Source organism: Anser anser, assembly GCF_964211835.1.
Source record: "Anser anser genome assembly, chromosome: 2".
Classification (NCBI taxonomy): Eukaryota; Metazoa; Chordata; class Aves; order Anseriformes; family Anatidae; genus Anser; species Anser anser.
The window spans coordinates 103499644-103513643 of record NC_139721.1 but is presented as its reverse complement, the minus strand read 5'-3'; the positions used below and the strand labels follow the sequence as shown (position 1 = coordinate 103513643).

General features: G+C 42.7%; 1 protein-coding gene across 2 annotated transcripts in view; it reads left to right on the top strand.

Annotated features, from left to right (window-relative positions):
- The window catches only part of EGFR (epidermal growth factor receptor), a 158656-nt gene that overhangs the window by 107946 nt on the left and 36710 nt on the right, over positions 1 to 14000 (top strand). For both annotated transcript variants that reach the window (XM_083825859.1, XM_083825858.1), the window contains exons 2-6: positions 5327 to 5478; positions 7337 to 7523; positions 8403 to 8537; positions 10321 to 10389; positions 13508 to 13626. In XM_083825859.1, the coding sequence (XP_083681985.1) occupies positions 5327 to 5478; positions 7337 to 7523; positions 8403 to 8537; positions 10321 to 10389; positions 13508 to 13626 (662 nt within the window). The remainder of the gene's footprint in view (positions 1 to 5326; positions 5479 to 7336; positions 7524 to 8402; positions 8538 to 10320; positions 10390 to 13507; positions 13627 to 14000) is intronic.

Here is a 14000-nt window from a genome sequence, read left to right as displayed (position 1 = left end):
GTTTCAAATTAACATATTTGAATATGTGCAAAAATTATTATCTTTTGTGGCAACTTTTCCAGTGCCCAAATGCTGATGACATTAAGCTGAAACTGGTCTTTTTAGGTGTTGCATGCATTTGTAACCACTCTTCTCAAGGGAAAACATCTGCCAGCGCCTGAGCACTATTTGTACTCCTCGCTTGTTTTCTAGCTTTTCCTTTCCTTTCCTTTTTGTAACTTCCCACAGCATGTTACAGCAGCTTTGTTTTTCTTTTTGTATCATGTGGACTTTCCTCCCTCTTGAACTTCTTACTCAATATGCAAAATACACTCGAAACCCAGTAAAACAGAAATTGCTCCACCACATCTCTCTAGTGTTGAGGAACTGGCTAATAAGTGAAGTGCTACTATTTAACTTGCTAATCACATATAACAAAATGTCATTTTCTTTTTTGAACATCTGACATTTCACCCCTGTTTTCTTTACAGAAAACATTGTATGGTTCTATCAGAAATTGTTATTCATCGTGGCAAATGTTCTCTCTGCTCTAGTGCTGCCTCATAATCTTAAATGCCACTATCTTGATCATTTGATAGTGCTAGCTACACTTCCCTGGTTTCCACGGCAGTCCAGAGGGCTTTTGTGGCTCCCAGGGAGGAGCGTGGATATGCAGGGCCTGGCCAGGATCCCCCATGCATTGTGCAGGGCTGACTAAGATGGTGTGAGGGCAGGTTTTTGGGACAGTTTATGGTGAACACAGCCGTACACATAACTGGATACCCCACAGCTCCCTCACAAGCTCCTTCCAGGGCTGTGGAGGTGCAGGTGACGCCAACTCTGAGCAGGGCTAGATGCCCCAAGGCCACCAAGCCCCACAGAGGGAGGTGCCTTTCTCTGGGGAGGTCTGTAAGGGGCCAGAGGATGTCTTCCCTTCTCTCAGCTTGCCAGCCAGGTAAATGGCCTGACTGGAGCTGGGGTGGGGTATGGGTACACTAGTACAGTGGAACTAAAGAAAACTAGGGGTCCTTTTCATTTAGCCTATCCTAAGCTGGTTACATTTATATACATTAACACAAATGTGTGATTACCCATAGATATGCATGTCGAGCAGTATTTCTTACAAAATGTTTCCAGTCCACCTGAAATTGTTTCTTCTCCACGCTGCAGTTGAGGTGAATTGGTGGCAGGCAGTGCTGATGTGGGGAGACCAACAGCCCTTATCTCTCCTGGCCTTCAGAGGCATCCGTGCATCAGGAGCAGATGCCCTGGAAGGTACTGCTCTTCCAAGAAATCCCAAAATGAATCAAAAATGAACTTACCACAAGCAAGAAGAGGTGAAAATTTCCAAATGTGCTTGAAGAATAAACAAAGAATCTCTTCTTTGCAGGTTTTGCACTATTGTCAATAATGGCTGGAAAATATGCGGAGAAAGTATATAAATGCTGGGTAGTATAGAGCCATAGGTGATGTATGAAGCATGGAAATGGACTTGGGTGTCTCTGAAATTGTCTTGTTATTACTTTGATATGTATGTCAGAGCAGCGGGGGGGGGGAGGGGTGGGGATAGCACAGGCAAAACATGGACAGAGACAGCTGATGATTTGGGGATTGGTGGTAATTTTGTTTCAAAGCATTCTCTAGGGTTTTGTAAAGTCTGGGACAAATATGCCTGACAGGACTGGTACTTCAGTAATCAGAGATTTTCTGGGGAGAAAATCAAAACAGATTTCACAGGGCAATTGCTGCAAGGACCATTTTGGTTAATATGAGTTTGAATGGATGTAGGACAATATAGTTGCTTAGCATTGTAATGGGATGGGTGCATTCTGTGCCACTAAAATCATTTGTGGAGAAACGTAATTTAGGAAATGCTTTGGTTTCACCCCAGTTCTTAGCAAAGAAGTGTGCTCAGCAGAAACCAGCAACCTTCCCCACAGTCTTAAACGATGTAGAGGCAGAGGGCCGCAGAGGTTGAACCAGGTTGCATCACCTAGAAATGCTAATTCACAGCCCAGTCGGAGGCACAGAAGGGGAGCAATCTTTTTTTTTTTTTTTTTTTTTTAAGGCCATCTGTTGAGGTAATACTGTAACTGATTCAACACCAACATTACTCAGGTATTTAGGAAGCACAATATACGTGCTAAGAGCAACACCCCATGGAAATGACAGCCTTTAGTGTGGTGGGTCACACTGTTGCCCCACAGGGTGAGCCTGCAGACGTCTGGGGCAGCCCTGCTCCCAGTGCTGCTGCAGGCAGTGGTCTCCTGGGAAGAATACTCATTGTCAAAAATTTCCACATGGCTGTATTTTTGTTAAATTAACGCAACAGATAAGAGCAAAGCTTGCATCCTACAGAGATCTTCCCATGTTGATGTTCAGATCTGGATCTCAGCTTTCTGTTGGCTGGGGACAATCTCACCATGAATTTGGATCAGGAAACTTTTTTTTTTTTTTTTTCTCCCCACTCTTCCTTTTATCTAAAATATACTGGAGCCATGTCTAACTGCCCACATGGGGCAGATATAATGTGAGACATGCTACCACAGTTCCCAGTGGTACCATGAGAGAATCCATTCCCACCACTGACTCCTAAAACTGCAGAGTGCTGGTTCTGTTACCCACTGAAACAAAAATATGTAATGAATGCAGATGGTATCAAAATCTGTGGAGAACAAATACATCAAGCTTAACAGAGTTTAAATTATAATATGATTTGTCCATCCACTCATGAATGCATGCCCTGCTTTAAACTCTGCAGAGACAGGCCAGTGCTGCACTGTGTGTGCCAGAGTACTTCTGTTGCTTGTGTGGCCAGAGTAGATGCAGCTTGGCATAGGCCAGAGAAGATGACCTGCTATTATTACCTGAAATGTGCAATCTCCGTCTGCATTGCCTAGTTCTGAAGATTACACTACAATTTGGTGGTGTTTTTTTTTCCCCCTCTGGCCAGAATTGGTGTTCATGCTAATATTATTTCCAGATAATTATAGCATGTATCTTCTCAGAACACAGTTTTCATAAGCGAAGAAATTGCAGAAATAGTATTATTCATCACATACAAGCATGCCATTCTCTCTTCTTTCAAAACCTTTTATTTGGGAAATTATTCAATACCTTTGCCTAAGTTCAGTAACTGTGCTCTGTGGGTCTAGGTTGTTTTGTTTGATTTTGGTTCTATTTGCTCAGCATATCGTGCTTATGACCCAGGTTCTCATCTGGTAAATATTGCTGTAACTAAGTTCACTTTTTTGATGTACTTAAATCTTTTGGCAACAAATAAGGACTTGACCCTCTATTTCTCTGAGCAAATAAAATATTGTGTGTTAGGGGGGGAGCTGCTCTAGGGTGGTCAGAAAGCTCCTGGCCATATAATGTTGAGATCTTAACAGAAGCAACCTATTTACTTTTGACCTTAAGAAATGTTATTACTACATCTTCTGTTTACTGCATAGAGGACATGATGTGCCTGATGGAGGGTATGTGTTTTGGCATGTGGCTTAAGACACATTTAGTAGAAAGCCATCAAAGCTGACTCTACTCACAGGAAAAGGGAAGAAAGGTCCTGGTGGACCAACCCAAAGCCTTGTCAGAGCTTGTTACGTCTGGGTTTCCCTCTGCAGCTTCACACATTGGCGAGCTTCTCCTGGCTACCTGCTCCTCCCTCTCATTGTCAGGGCTGTTTCCAATGCAGGAGTTCATGGTGCACCACAGTGACCCAAATGGATAAACTTTCTTGAGCTAAAAATACCCTCTGTCCAGACCTGTTTATTGTTCTGCATTATTTGGAGTTTGGATCAGCAGTTTGGCATGGTTCACTGAGCAGCCCCATGAGAGAGGGAGAGGGAGAAGCATGTGTGCAACCATGCCCTCAGCCTGCTGCATCAGCCCTGACTTAGAAAGCAGTGAAAAAGTGTGTGTTCATCAGGATGGCTGACCCAAGTTCAGAGCTCCAGCACTTCTGTGATGCCAAGGGAAGCAGATCTGAGTGCATGCTGTTTCCCCTGGAGCTCATTTCAGTGGCCTGGCTTGTCTGGCTGCACAGTGCAGCTGGTGCCAGAGCTGCACAGAGTTGAAGGTAGGCATAAGTGGCCTCGAGGACAAAGCCAGGGCTCCTCCTTCTGCCTATCCTTGGGTTCAAGCTGTAACATAAAAACTGCAGCTTCTGCACAGAACCTGTCTTGAGCTTTGTGCTCTATCCTTGATCCCTGTTTTTACCTTGATTGGAGAATAATACTGCTTAAAATTCCAGGAAACCTCTGCAAGGACTCTGACTTTTCCAACCAGTGCAAAGCCTCTTCACTGCCATCCCCAACAGCAATGCCTTTTCCAGGGCAGACCAGTATGTGACAATGTTTCTAACGTTCTGCCTTCAAAATGTGGCCACTCCACAGAATAAGACCCCTCCTGTGACTCTGGTTGATAATTCATGGTCCTAATACTCAAGAGCATAAATACAGATTTTAAGCATGAACACTCTGGAGCAGTTAACTTGGAAAATGGAGCAGAAAATCCTGCTTAAGAATTTCTCATCCATTACAGAAATTTGAGACATATATAAAAGGGTCATTTTCTACACTTGATGCTCATGTGGTAACAAGCTACTTAAATGGTGTAATCACAGTCCTTGTTAAACTGTCCCCATTTACTAACAGTTGCCACTCTGATCCCAAATGCCATGATGTTCATGTAGATGTATAAAGAGAAATAATGGAAGAATGTGAGTGAATGGCCTGTTTCAAACATGGATGAAGAAAATTTCATATGTTGTCAGTGTAGTTCTGTAATGGTGATGACTGTATTGAGAAGTAATACATGTGCAGTGACTGGTTTTGACGTGTGGTTTTATCACTGCTTATTAAGTTATTTTTCCTACTAATGAAACATCAGTTGTTTGGTAGATCTTCAACAGGTGTCTTCCCTCTTGAACTTATTTCCAGCTTTGTCAAGTGTCTTTGTTATTTGCTTTATAGCACCCCACACAATGGTGTTATAGTTTGTGACAGGTGCTTCTAGGAATTATGACTCTATAAAAGTATCACTTCATTATTTTTTTCGAAGTTAAAAGAATGCAGTTATTTCAGTGTGTTATGGAAAGCTACGAGGTCAGGCTAGGGATGTGTTATAGCAATGGTGAGATGAAGGACTACTTTTGCTGTCACTGAAGAGCAAAGTTGGGTTGAAGTTTCCTACCTGAAAAGTCTTGTGAAGTCTTCTGTAACGTTGCTTTATGTATTATTCTCCTTTCCTCCATATTGGCATAACACAGAGATGTTTTAATATAAGTAAGTCTACTCTGTACTTATTCTTGTTTTCCTTCATGGAGACTTTCTTCTTTCTTCCACAGTTTGTCAAGGGACAAATAACAAGCTGACCCAGCTGGGGCATGTGGAAGACCATTTCACCAGCCTGCAGAGGATGTACAACAACTGTGAGGTGGTGCTGAGTAACCTGGAGATTACCTACGTGGAGCACAATCGTGATCTCTCTTTCCTGAAGGTTAGTGGGTTTGGCCAATGTGATCTTTCCTGCTAAAGGAATCTTATTGCATTTTTTAAGTGCAATGGATCATGCTGTGGTGATCCAAAACCATAGTTAGTTATAGTCAGAGAAATCACAGATTACAATTTCAGCATGTCTGTAGGCTGCAAGCTAGGCTCAAATATACGAAATCAGGTACTTTGAGAAATAGCTTTTCAAGCACTGCCCCCCAACCTGTGTTGGCTGCCATGCAGATGGGTTTCTTCATATTTACAAATACTTTTGTGTGCTTACTCGTTGTCTCATTGCAAGAGGGCAAAAGTCTTTGTTGTACAGTTGTGCAAAGCAAATCATGAAGTGAGTGGCAACCCTCTGATGGCAGATTTTGAAACTTGGAAGCTATTACCCTTCCCTCCAGGCTGTGACCTCCTTCCCTGCCATGGTGGTGAGTGCCTCACGGTCTATCAGTGCCAGCGTCCCAAGCAGGCAGGCAGCTGCAGCCTGCACCAGCTGCGTTTTTTGCATGACCTTTGAGGTAATCCCCTGCACTTAACGCAGGGGCTACTCCCATTGCAACATTTGTTCTGTGCACAACTGCATGAGCTACCATGGCAAGACAGGAGGGGAACAGATAGGGGATGGATGTCAAAATGCAGCTGGAGCATGAGGAGGAGTGGTCTGTCACGGGCACCCCTGGGTTCCCCCACCAGCAGACAACAGACAAGGAGTTCCCTCTTGTCCCCTTCTGTTCCCCCACTGCCAGGATGCCAGCAACATTGTCACACCGTAAGTTATATTTTTTAAAATAAGGTGTTTTAAATGCATTGCTTTTGGCATTCCTGGTTATCAGATTAGGTTTACAAAGAAAGAAGCAGGAAGGGGAAGATACATTCTTGACATAAAAAGTGTGTATCTGGCAACAAGAGCTCTTGTATGGTAAATTTGAATGAGCAGGTCAGTACTCTGAGTTAAGAAGACTAATCTTTTTACATGAGCTTTCCTCATAAAGAAAGGAAAAAAAGCTTTATAGTAACAAGAAAGAAAATCAGAAAAGTGATGTTTCAGACATATGGGTTATAAATACAACAGTACTGCTTTTTTTCTTTCCAAGCACAACTTGAACATGTAGCTCAGTGTCCCCAGGAACATAAAAGGTCTCCTGAAAAATCACTTGTAGACTTCATAGAGCAGAAGAATATCCTAAGAGATAGTCTGAGGGTTTTTCATTTACAATGATTTTCACATGAGACAGAAATGCACACATTTCATAGTACAAGACAGGAATTAACCTACATCCTCGGTTAGTGCCTCCCTTGTCTTGTTGTCTTGTAATTACTTATTACATAGAAGAGATGGTTACCTGATCTTCCCCTCTACTGAGCATTTGAGCATTGGTTAGGGAAGGAGCATAGAAGAGAGAGAGTGAAAGCCTCAATCAGGTCCTTGCTGCAAATGGTTGGAGGTTGGGCAAGTATTCAGGGAAAGCATCATACACAGTTGGCATATCGTATGTGCTTGCCCAGTTCTCCTGCATCCCCTAGGCATCCCTGCTTGCCCTCAGTTGGAGACAGGATACAGGTAAGCTGACCCTTTGGAGTGACCCCCTGGCAGCTACTCTTAGAGTCAATCAAATCAATCAAATACAGAATACAAGCACGAAGTCAGGTTTCCTTGACTGCATTTTCCACGTAGTCCCTTTTTGTTCTCTGATTTATTTATTTATTTAATGTGATTAAGTGCTTTATTGTTCATTAAAATTAAAAGATGGTGGATGGGGGAAGTGAGGGAAGGAAAGCAACTTTGTCAAGAGAAGCAAAGCTGTTTTGTAGAAAAGTTGTATGGATTAAGCTCCTTGTTTCTTCTGTTGTTCTCTCAGACCATACAGGAGGTTGCAGGCTACGTGCTCATCGCGCTTAACATGGTGGATGTCATTCCCCTTGAAAACCTCCAGATTATCCGAGGCAATGTGCTTTACGACAATTCTTTTGCCCTGGCAGTTTTATCCAATTATCACATGAATAAAACCCAGGGTCTTCGAGAGCTACCAATGAAACGGCTATCAGGTGAGATGAGTGCAAGAGGTGGAGGCACCCACAAAGTAAACTTCAGTCATTCAATTATTGGTATCAAGATCTAACTGAAGATCTTCTCCCAGTCAATGCTTTAAAAACAATGCACTGAATGTAGTTTCTCAGTTTCCTACTTGCTTTCCTGCTATCCAGCCTTTTTCAAAAGATGAGGCAAGTTCCTAATCTTCCATTACAAAAAGATCCAGAAAGTCCAAAGCCTCAGGGTGGTGAGATGCATTTCCCCCAAAATGGCAAAACATCATCTACTTCTTATTTTTATTATTTGATTCCAGTGTGTACACTTCAATATTTTCTGTTAAATTCCAGTGGGAGCTGGTGGTGTGTAAAGAGCTGCAGATTTAGGGTCTTACATGGTCTCTGGCTGTGCAAACCATCATGCCTAGTTCAACCTCTATGAGAGATTACAACTGCTGTAGCAGAGGCAGCAGAACAGATCATGTGCCTCATCTTCTGCCACAGCAGTTCATTCAGGCTTGGTAGCATCACACACTAAAAGGAAGTGTTTGCAAGAGGAAGCTGGACCATGAGCTGCAGCAAGTAAAAACAAATTCCTGTCTGCCATCTCTGCTGAGGGCAGTGGCCTCTGTAGCTGGCACTGGGTGTAAAACAACATGTAGTGACATCTTAGTGGCATCCAACAGCCACCAACCCTCAAAAACCTGTAAGTCTGAGCCCCGTATTAATTGCACCTTCAGGTGTGCCTGTGCCATGCAGACTGTCCTTTTCTATCAGCGTAGTGTGATGGAGGTGAAGAAGTCTGTGTTTTGTTTCCCTTTCTTTAAACCTGAGAGAGAAGACTTAAGCAGTTGGCTTCACTCATTACTTTTTTTTATTTTTTGCTTTCCATGGCAGAAATTCTCAATGGAGGTGTTAAAATCAGCAACAACCCCAAACTGTGTAACATGGACACTGTCCTATGGAATGACATCATTGACACAAGCAGGAAGCCTCTCACAGTACTTGATTTTGCAAGCAACCTGTCTACTTGTAAGTATTAATTTACCAATACACGATATGCTTCCCTGTTTCAGGGAGAAGAACCAACAGATCGACTTTTGTGCTGTGGGTTTCAGGTCCGCCAATTCTTGCATGCAGGGCCATCAAGCCCTGTTCCAAGGGAAATTCTTCCTAACTGGCCTATGATATAATTTTTCATCGTGGTTTGCTGCTTAACACGTAGTTCAGAGAAGCTTTTCTTGCTTTCATACAGCACCATATGTATGCTTTTTTCCAAAGACAGCCACACAACTCAGAATAATGTGCAATCGTTTGTTTTCCAGAAATCTTTTATTTAAAGATTTTAAGTAAAATCTTTAATTTAAAGATTTATAATACCTTCATGGAGTTCCTCTGGAACTTAAGGCCTTTTTGCCCAAGTTTCTATGAAAGTGCTGTAAAACGTCTGTATTTTGGGCTGCATGGATAATCCTCGCTAAAATTATGGTAAGAATCAGATAAATCTGATGCTTTAGATCAGGAGGAAGCTAAGTGTATATTTAAAAGTTTGTGTTATTTGCCTAAAGTATGCTCAAGCTAATCCTTGAGGCTAACAAATCCCTTGTAAAATCCCCAGTTACCTCATAGGAAGGAGAGTTTCTTTTCACTTCTGAACATTTCACCTTTGGCACTGCAAATTGGTGGAAAACATTTTCTTTATCTTCTAGTTGCATAATTGCTGGAGAGCTAATAGCCGGCTTCTGTGTTGACATACTTGCTGCAGAGCCCAGTGTAACCAAGGGGCTACGAATCACATAAGTTATCACAGGAGCCTGACTCTGAACACCACAGAAATGTTAACCTTTAACTTTTAAACTTAAAAAAAAAAAAAAAAGTACAGTTCTTTGCTCTCACATCAAATCAGTCAGCTCTTGGACAAGTATTGGCATTTGTTCAGCTATGTGATGGGCAGTGAGGGGGAGGGAGAATCACGTGTTACTAGCAGGAGGAATCACTCTAATAGGAAATGCCTCTTAAATGTAGTGAATTCCATATTAATCTGCTTAGACAGCCATTTATGTTTTTAATAATGATCCTGAAATCTGAAATAAGTTGTTTCTCTGGGACCTAGCTTGTCGTTAAGAGGAAAAAAAAAGAATAGTAAGCACGGCAGGAAGAGGAAGGAGGGAGAGGTGGGAAAGGGATGCTTAGCAGTGCGAGCCCTGTACTGGAAAACATCAAAGGCCATGCAGGGTGTCCATCCATCCTGCTGCCTCTCCAATGATTGTCTGTCTGCCATGTAAACCTAAGTTGAGGAGTATTTTTGGCAGAAGGCAGGAGGAGGGCATGAAGCAGACAAGTCAAATTGCTTTGTGGTCAGAGTAGCTGGCAGTTGCCTGCAAATCCAGTTGGTTTTGTTTTCTTCTTAGAAATGTGCATTGATTTCCACGTGGCCTGCAGCAAGCAGCTGGCACATGCCTGACTGCAGGCCAGCAGTGACTTGCAGTTTTATGCAAATTCAAGCCGAAGGGCCAGTCGGACAGTGGCTGAGATTCCTGTTCCTGGGAAAAATACTCCTCTTTCGTCAGCTAGACTGTCTGGGTATTGTGCTTGCTTGCTGAAAGGTGTGGAGAACTGCACATAGGAATCCAGTGATGAACAGATAAAGATTTAAGGTCCAACTCTCAAAATTTCTGAGCACCAGTATACAGATGCTTCTTCCCGTTTTACTGTAATGGAAGGCTCAAGGTTTTGTTTTGTGTGACACCTATGTTGTTGTCATCCAGGGTTTAAACAGCAAACATTTTTATAATGATCTACTCTCATGTTTTAGGTCCAAAATGCCATCCGAACTGCACAGAGGACCACTGCTGGGGTGCTGGTGAACAGAACTGCCAGACATGTAAGCCTGCAGATTAATTAAGAACGATCTTGGGTGCTACAATCTGACGTACTAACCTTCTATCTACTGAATAATTTACCTGTCAAGCGAGCACTAGCAGCACATGTTTTACACTGGTCCTTTTCTCAGTCCTGCTATGCTAGGACTCCTTGAAGCATACCACCAACGCACATGGCCTGCTTCTCCTCACAGTCCAATGGGCATGATAAATGGCAATGGGTCCAAAACCAGCCTCCTATATCACACATGTGCACATAAGGGCTTCCTGCTCCAAAAAAAAAGTTCAGTCACAGGGATCACAGAATCACAAAATGTTCTGGGTTGAAAGGAACCCTTCACGATCATCTGGTCCAACCCCCCCTACCGTGGGCAGGGACACCTTCCACTAGATCAGGTTGCCCAAAGCCCTGTCCAGCCCTATTTTGAACACTTCCAGTGATGAGGCATCCACAACTCTGGTCCCTCTGAGCAGATCTGCTTCTGGATGGGAAGTCTTTAGGTGGTTTGACGTGGGTCTGGGTTTCCTGACAGATGATATATTTCTCCAGAGTGAAAAGATTGCAGCTGTTTCCTGCGTTGAAAGCTTTTGTCTGCCTCCCATAACTTTCTCCGATCTGTACTTGAGAACATCTATCCTTTAAGTTATTTTACCATATAAGAGAGAATGCGGTAGCTGCAAGGTGAATTGTTTGTGTTGCAGCTGTTGCCAGCAGAGCAGTTCTGTGGGCTGTTTAACAATGCTTTTGATTAATAGTAGAAGCAACAACATAACCTGATTTTTGCTGCTTTCATTCCCTTTTTTGACATCCCTTTAGGTTTATTTTAGAAACGCAAATTATGTCACCATCGTATGAGCAGTAACACTACTACCTTTTGAAGGCCCTCTGAAAATGCATAGCCATTTTTTTCATTTGTAAATGGAGACATTGGGATTGTGAGGTTGTTTGGTTTGGTTGCATGTGTTCCACTGTAAAATTTTGCAGGTAGGCTGCTTGCCTGATATGCAAGGGTAGATAACATATAGTCAGAGGTGCTTGAGATTTTTCAAGGCTTTGTTTCTCCTAAAGTTGAGAAGAGTATCTCAATTTATTTCCTTTTTCTATAATAATTGGGGAAATACACTGTTTCTGATTCTTCTTGCCTGACAGTTTTTTGTAATCCCGTAAAGTTCAATGGAAAGTTTGCTGATCTACACTACAACAAATGAGAGCAATATCCTGTCTTAGGTTTTTCCATTGTAAATAATGACTTAGAGCGGAGTCTCTTGCTTGCAAGTGTCAGGTCAAGTCAGTACAGCTTCTTCAGCTTACGGAAAAAAAATGGACATAGAGCCTCTCCCTTTTTATTTACTATAAGCTTTGTTTTCTCTCAGTCAGCTCTGGAGACTGGCTTGTGCCTTTGCGAGCACAGTGAACTGCTTTCAAGGTGGACAGTAGTTGCACACGCAAAGGTCTTTCTAGGTCACTCCCTGCCATTGAGACAGCACAGCTGTCCCATGGGCTTGCAAAACGTCAGGTCTCAATCCTGCAGCCTTCCAGCACCCACAAACTCTTGCTGGCTTTGTGAGGATTACTCAGAGTGCATAAAATGAAACCATTTGCAGGCTCTGGCTCTCCTCTTGAAGCATTTGAGAATCTGGCCAACTGAAAATGTATCCCACATTTCCATATGTGGGAAAGTTTGGTGTGATATTTATCTTTCTCCTTCAATGAACGTGGGATATTCTGTATGAAATATAAACGTTTGCCATGATACATGTTTCCAGCAGGAAGCTTCAGTCAATAGCTATCAAAGTGATGAGCTGTTTTACTCCCCTGCTGATGCTTATGAGAAAAATGTTATCAAAATGCTGTTCATGTAGAACAATGTGCCTTTTATTCCCTTGTTTCTGGCTGAACAGAGGAATTGCTATCAGAGAATCTAATGCGTAGTGTAAATACAATATCTCGCTTACAGGACTACAAGAAAAAATGAAATAATACAGCTTGGGTACAAAAGTGTATAATGGAAAAAGATAGGAAGTGTGATTAAAAAGAAATAATTATGGTTGTATACCCTGTAGCAGGTTACGTTTTCTGATAATTCCCTGTTAATTAACAACCATCTGTTTCTGACTTACAGGAACTCCTGGTAATGTTGTAACCCATTTGTGCCCAGCTGGGAAGCTGGTAGCAGTTACTGTATTTATTGCACAGCTGAGGTGCTCGGGGTGCTGTGGTGCAGCGGGTTAGCAATCCACTTCCCCTAACCGAGGAGTCAGGTGCCTATCACCAGGGTCTGCAGATCAGTAACTTTTGTAGGGAACAGACAGACCAGTTTTGGCCCATGGTACTAACATATGCTAGCCATTCTTTCTTTTTTTTTTTTTTTTAATTCTTCTGATTATTGTTTTCTCTGCTTGATATTCAAATTGAGATGATTTCCTGATTCTAAACAAAACATTGCAGGCTGTTTTCCCTCTCCTGTAGAAAGCTGAATCAGGGCCAGTTGTTCCTTCGGACTGCACTGGTGCAAACCCTGTGGGAGTTGAATAATGAAGACAAAATTTGGCCAAGAAATTGAAGCCTAAAGAAAAACAATATAGTATGTGTATGAGATCAGTTTGCTGAGTGGGTGTCCCCTCTCTCTGCAAATTTCAGATATATTTTTAGTGCATTAAAGGAATCCTAACACCCTACCAACAATGTATAGTTTCCCACTATAGCACAGAGTTCTGGCAGCTCTCCTGTAGTGGTGTTTTTCCCAAAGCTAGCAGCAGTAGTAGCAGATTAGCTCAATAAAGTGGAGCCAAACCCTTCTCTATTACCCAGCTGAAAGTTACAATGACTCCCAGAGTTTTCTTGCTCTTTCTAAGCAGGACATGGTGTGCTGGCTGGGACCAGAGGGCTCAGCACCTCACAAGAGCCAAGATAATTAAGGGCAAAACACATCCCCACCACCCACACCAACTCTCACCCTTCCTCACTTTCTCCTGACTTGAGGACAGAATATGCATCCCATGGGGAAACTCTAGGACGGATTCTACATCAGACATTTTCTCCATAATTATCAATTTCATTGCAGAAAATTCAGCCTAAACTTTCTTAATTCCTGTTCTTTTTATTTTTTTGTCTTCCAGTAACAAAAGTCATTTGTGCTCAGCAGTGCTCTGGCCGGTGCCGGGGAAAGGTGCCCAGTGACTGCTGCCACAACCAGTGTGCTGCAGGGTGCACAGGGCCTCGGGAGAGCGACTGCCTGGTAATGATGCTACAACATAATCAGTGCTTAAAAACCTGGCTCAGAGGGGCAGGCACAAAAGATCTGGTTGGGGGGACCTTGGTGCTGTGGAGGGGGAAGGAGTATATCCAGCTATTTTAGGAATAAAAAATGCCATTGCTTTTCTACAGAAGTTGCCATGGGTTGATACACACTGTGGTTTTAACTTCTCCCCACCTCTGCACTATATTTCATTCTGTGTTAAGTGACGCTCAAGTAATTCCCACAGCAACCGTCCAGTTTGTGTTTTGTTGCTGTTATCTGTATTCCTGGTGCAATCTGAGAAATCGCATGGCTAGGATGCCCTTACTGGCTCACAGGGAATAGAGTTATTCTCTTTAATCTGGAAAGCCAGG